The sequence below is a fragment of the Myotis davidii genome, unplaced genomic scaffold, assembly GCF_000327345.1.
Source record: "Myotis davidii unplaced genomic scaffold, ASM32734v1 scaffold2573, whole genome shotgun sequence".
Lineage (NCBI taxonomy): Eukaryota > Metazoa > Chordata > Mammalia > Chiroptera > Vespertilionidae > Myotis > Myotis davidii.
The window spans coordinates 99,086-104,400 of NW_006284359.1; the positions used below are offsets into that span (position 1 = coordinate 99,086).

Genomic DNA, 5,315 nt, shown 5'->3' on the forward strand with positions numbered 1-5,315 from the left:
AACAACAGAGAGGGCCAGGCTGCCCCCTCGTCACCCCTCCTAGGGGACATAGGGGGAACCGAAGGAAGAAGGTGCCAGGGCACATCTGAGACCTGCACAGGGCAGCATGGGATGGAGTGACATGGGGGCAGAGGTCAGCAAGGCCAGTACTCACGACTGATGGAAGCTGCAGTTGTAAAAGACAAAGTCGGTCCCGGCGAACCGCACACCTGTCTCCTTGGAGAGCAGCTGCAGCCGCACAGTGCGCGTGGCCCCTGCAGCAAGCCCACGGATGGCCGTGAGCCAGCTGGGGACAGACAGTGCCCCCTCCCGAGCAGCCCAGCCACTGACCATGTCCCCTGGTGAGAGCCCGGAGCTCCTGGAGAGAGGGCGAGGGGCAGCGCAACTCCCCGGAGGGCAGCAGGACGGCCTCGTTCTCCGCCACCTCCTCGAAGGCACAGCTCACGCCTGCGCTGAGGTCTGGCACATTGCGCATGGCCACGGTCAGCTGCGGAAGGCAGGGGACTCAGCAGGGCGCACCCCTCAACACGCACCTGCATTGGCCCCCACGCCCCACCCCACTCACTCGCCACTCCACTTACCTGCACCCCGGGCGATGTCACTGACATGTTGTTGGGCCGGACCCGCACCTGGACACACTTGCTCAGCTCTTCCGCAAAGCCATACGGGGCTGAGGCGCCCGGACAGGCCCCTTCTCGACAGCATCTGTGTGGGGTCAGCCACAGCCCATCCCCCATCTGCCCTGGGAGGACTCTGTCCAAGGCTCACTGGGAGCCTGGGGGGAAAGGGGACAGCCGGCCCCAGCCCACAGCGCCTTGGCCCATGGGGTCCTAGTGACGTCATTTGGGGTGGAGATTCTGCTCATTAGCTGGAGAAAGTGGAAGAGGAGGGAGGGGGAGGCCACAAGGGCCTGGCTGGGAGGTGTGAACATGTGGGCAAGGGCAGGTACCACCCTCCCCAACCAACATGCCTGGTGGCTTCTCCCAGGAGCAGAGCCTCCCTGAGCCATCGTCACCACCCAGCCCCACACCGCCTCCCTCACCTGTGCTGCAGCACACACCAGCCACAGTGCGGGTCCCTGGAGCCCAGGCAGGCTGCGCAGCTCGAGTACTGCTCGCACGTCTCCACTGGGAGCTGGCTCACCTGGGGACAACGTTGTCAGCACCCGCCCCGCCCCCACACAGCCGCCCGCCGCCGCCGCCTCGGGGCCCACCTGCTTCTCACTCAGGAGGTAGATGTGCTGGTGGTCGGGGCTGAAGAGCAGGTCTCGTAGTATGGGGCTGCCGTCCACCACGGGCACTGTCTCATACAGGTGGGCGTCCTGGGAGCCATCAACTCGGACCTGGCCCCACAAGACCGGGGAAGAGGGACAACAAGCCAGTCTGAGGCCACAGCAGCACCCCATGAGCCCCCGGGCATCCTCCTCTAGGGCCGGGGACTTCCCAAGTTGTGGCTGAGCTGAAACCAGGGCGTGGCTCAGCACTTGAACTTTCCCTGACCAGGGATCCCCAGGGCCAGGGGATGGAGGACTCAAAAGCCAGCCCCTGGAGGTCCTTGGGGGCGACTCAGCCAGCCAGAAGGCACTCCCAGGAGATAGAGACAGAGATATTATTGATGTCCAGGGATGGGGGACAGGGGTGACATCCAAAGGGGAAGAGGTTTTTAGGGTGATGACAATGTCCTGGAATGAGACGGTGGTGGGGTGGTTAGGGTTGCGCAACTCTGCGAACTTACTAAAAGCCCTGGAATGTATGCTTGAAGTGGGGAAGTGTATGGGATGGGAATTATACCCCAAGGGAGCAGGCTCAGCCCGAGACCTCAGCAGCTCCCTTCAAAAGCCTTCCCCCAGCCACCGATACCTCCCCCGCCCCCCTGGGGATAGCTCTGCAATTGCCTGGCAAACAGGATGAGGAGCAGAAGCTGCCCTGACTCCTGTCCCTTTAGGACACGCCAGAGGTCCCAGGGGCTCATCTCCCCATTTCCCACCAGCCCCGGTCCCAGAACAACAGCAACTGAGGCCCCACTGCACAGGAACGGGCAGGAGGGCAAAGATGATTATGTCCGAATTCATTTGACTAAGGATCTAGCAACGATGGCTAAACCACAGCCACCTGCTCTCCTGGCAGGGACGCCCCAAGATAGGTCTGGTCTCTGTTCCCACAGCCCTAGCAAGCAGGCGATTCAGGCCAAAGTGAGCATGGGTGCTGGTAGGAATGGATGGCTGTGGGGGCTGCCCATGGATCCTGGCCAGGCTCCTGGGGCCCAGCCTGGGAAGTCCCCCTTCCCCTACGGGCTGTGTACTGTTCAGGGTCTCACAGGGCTCATCTGCACATTCTTGTCCCTACCCCTCATCCCGTATCTCAGTCTGCCCCCAGGTCTACATGCCAAGGGGGCCAGGGCGTACCTTCTTCAGACTGCCGCTGCGTGTGCCGATGAAGACCACGGAGTGCTGGTGGTAGGTGTAGGCAGCCACACTAGCCATGCCATCAGTGCTGTCCGCCAGCAGGGGCAGCCCCTCGATCACGTGCAGGCCGCCCAGCGGCTGGTTCAACACCAGCCCGCAGAAGTTCCCATTTATCTGCATGGGCTGGGGAAACAGCAGGAAGGCATGTGAGAGTTGAAGCTTGGGGGGGCAGCAACTGGACAGAGGCCACAGGACCCCACATTAGGGAAGGGAGCAGGATCTGCAAGGTGTTCCTCACCAGCTAAGACTAACCCCTTGCCCTGGACCCCACAGGAAACTGGGGACGGAGGAGGTAGATGCAGGAAGGAGATGGAGGAGGGAGACGGATGGTGGAGGGAGAGGATGCAGGAGCAGAGAAGGAGAGCGAGGCCTGGGCCTGCAAGTGGTTGAGCGTTGACCTATGAACCAAGAGGTCATGGTTCAATTCCCAGTTAGGACATGTGCCCAGGGTTGCAGGTTTGATCCTCAAGGTAGGGTATACAGGAGGCAGCTGATCAATGATTCTCTCTCATCATTGATGTTTCTGTCTCTCTCTCCCTCTCCCTTCCTCTCTGAAATCAATAAAAATCCTATCTAATAAAGAGGGAGTCTGATGAGGGCAGTTAGAGGTGACCAGGCCTGCATGGGAGGGCAGTTGGGAAGTACCAGGTGCGGGCAGGAGGGCAGTTGGGGGCGATTGGGCCAGCAGGGGAGTGGTTAGGGGGTGATCAGGCTGGCAGGCAGAAACGGTTAGGGACAATCAGGCAGGCAGGCGAGTGGTTGGGAGCCAGCAGTCTTGGATTGTGAGAGGAATGTCCGACTGCCAGTTTAGGCCCGATCCCTATGGGACATCCCCCGAGGAGTCCCAGATTGGAGAGGGTGCACTGGGCCTCTAGTGTATATATAAAAAAGAGATGGGACAGGCTGGCAGACTGTCACTAACTCAGTGAGGGACACCCAGGAGATGGAGCAAGAAGTAGCAAACTGGGGATGGGTGGAGGGGCAGGAAAAGGGAGGCGTGGTCCACAAGTATAGAGGGGCTGCCAAGAGAGCTGGTGAGAAGGCAGGCAAGGGGAGGAGGAGCAGCAGCAGATGCAGGGAGAGAACGAGAGAGGACAAGCGTCCCCGAGAGTGAGAAGCGGATGTGCCAGGGCTGAAGCCCGCTGTGCTCACAGTGTTGATGCAGGGAAGCTCCTTGTTGAGCAGCCAGGGCAGGGCCAGCGTGCCCTCCCCCCGATAGCATGACTGGATGCGGCGCCGGATGTGAGCATTGATGGTGCTGAGGGTGAAGAGGCAGAGCACGGTCTGTCGGGGCGGGCTGGCCCGGTTCTTCTGGCCCTGCGAGAAGATGGTGAAGAGGACGTCCTCGTCAGCCGGCACGCCCAGGGCCTGGGCCAGCAGCAGGCCGGGCTTGGCCAGGTGCGCACTCTGCACCAAGCGGTACTCCACGCCGCGCCAGGAGCAGCCGATGGGAAACTCCACGTAGGAGTAGAACTCCGAGTCCCCGGCGCACATGCGCACGATCTTGGACGTGAAGAATTTCTCGCCCGCTGTGTCCAGCAGCGTCTGCTGGGTGTCCAGCTGCAGTGTCAGGAAGTACACGAAGGAGGCGCTCACGAAGCCGTAGATGTAATAGATGTCAAAGGCGGGGTACAAGGACAGGGTGTCCGAGGGGATCTTGATCTGCGAGGAGACAAACTCATCCTGGTACACCTGGAGAGCAGGTTGAGGAGAGAGCATGGGGTGAGGCCCCTAAACATGGTTCCCCCAGGGCTTCCCTCATGACCTCCCCTCGCCCCGCCCCCAAACACACAGTCACAGGAGCCCAGAGCAGCCCCATCCTGTGCCTCAGCCCATCCTTCTATTTCGGGAGCTTGTCCCCTCTAGGACCCAGGCTCGCCCGGAGGTGGAGGCAGGACAGAGTGAAGGCAGGAGGGACACAGGTGCTGGCTCTCGAGGGGCAGGAGGAGAGGCGAGGGGAGGAGGGGGAACAGACAGGCAGGCTCACCCACCAGACTAAACATGTCGGCACTGTCCTCGTCACTGATGAGCTTGCGGGAGCTCAGGGTGGGGAAGTACTCAGACTTGCCGTCCACGGCGGTGCCCACAAACAGCTTGCTGGGCCCCTGACCCTGCTCCACGATGACCCCGGCCATGGAGTCGGGCTCCTGGGCCCCCGAGAGGTAGTGCTCTTTGCGGTGGTGGGGCTCGCCCAGCTTGAAGAGGTCATCCAGGCGCAGAAACTGGCAGATGCCTTGCCAGATGCTTCCGCAGGCCACCAAGCGGCGGGCAGCGTAGTCTATGAGAAGCAGCTTGTTCACATTGTCCACGGGTGCCAGGCGGTGGGTGCACACGCGCATACTGGGCGGTGGGTAGCAGCGAGCATTGTCCTCCACGGGCCCCGTGACGTGGGCCCGCAGCTCAGTCAGGTTGGGGGCCAGCTTGAAGACTCGGTTCACTGCCCCCACAAATACCTCCCCGGTCACCCGGTGCACAGCCAGGTGGGTGAGTGTGGTGTCTGTCACTGAGAAGGCAGTGAAGGGCCTGCTGCCACCCAAGGCCCCCCCCATGGCAAGGAGGAGCAGCGGGAGGAGGCAGACAGTGGGCATGGCCGGCGGCTGCACTCCAGGAAAGAGCCTGAGGAGAGATGGGGAGGGCCAAGTAAGAGGCCCCTGGCCCAGGCTGCAAGCTCTTTTTCTGCCCTGGGACCCCCAGCAGGGTAAGCTCCATGCCACAGTCGGTGGGAGTCACTCATTCACCCACCACCATGCCAGAGCCAGAGCCCCAGATGGTGAACTCGGCTGGGAGAGGAGGGGCCTCCAGCAGGGCGCGTGAGTGAGCAGTGAGCACAGGCAGGCTGGGGGGCCATCAT

At 61.9% G+C, this 5,315-nt stretch overlaps 1 protein-coding gene across 1 annotated transcript in view; it reads right to left on the minus strand.

Moving 5' to 3' along the window:
* Positions 1 to 5,099, minus strand: part of PLXNA3 (plexin A3) — a 15,019-nt gene extending 9,920 nt beyond the window's left edge. Inside the window, exons 1-8 of the mRNA XM_015571716.1 lie at positions 4,456 to 5,099; positions 3,617 to 4,156; positions 2,405 to 2,587; positions 1,214 to 1,342; positions 1,043 to 1,143; positions 582 to 705; positions 331 to 487; positions 155 to 254 (exon numbers count right to left, since the gene is read on the minus strand). Of these exons, the coding sequence (XP_015427202.1) occupies positions 155 to 254; positions 331 to 487; positions 582 to 705; positions 1,043 to 1,143; positions 1,214 to 1,342; positions 2,405 to 2,587; positions 3,617 to 4,156; positions 4,456 to 5,052 (1,931 nt within the window). The 5' untranslated portion in view covers positions 5,053 to 5,099. The remainder of the gene's footprint in view (positions 1 to 154; positions 255 to 330; positions 488 to 581; positions 706 to 1,042; positions 1,144 to 1,213; positions 1,343 to 2,404; positions 2,588 to 3,616; positions 4,157 to 4,455) is intronic.
* Between the last annotated feature and the right edge of the window lie 216 nt (positions 5,100 to 5,315).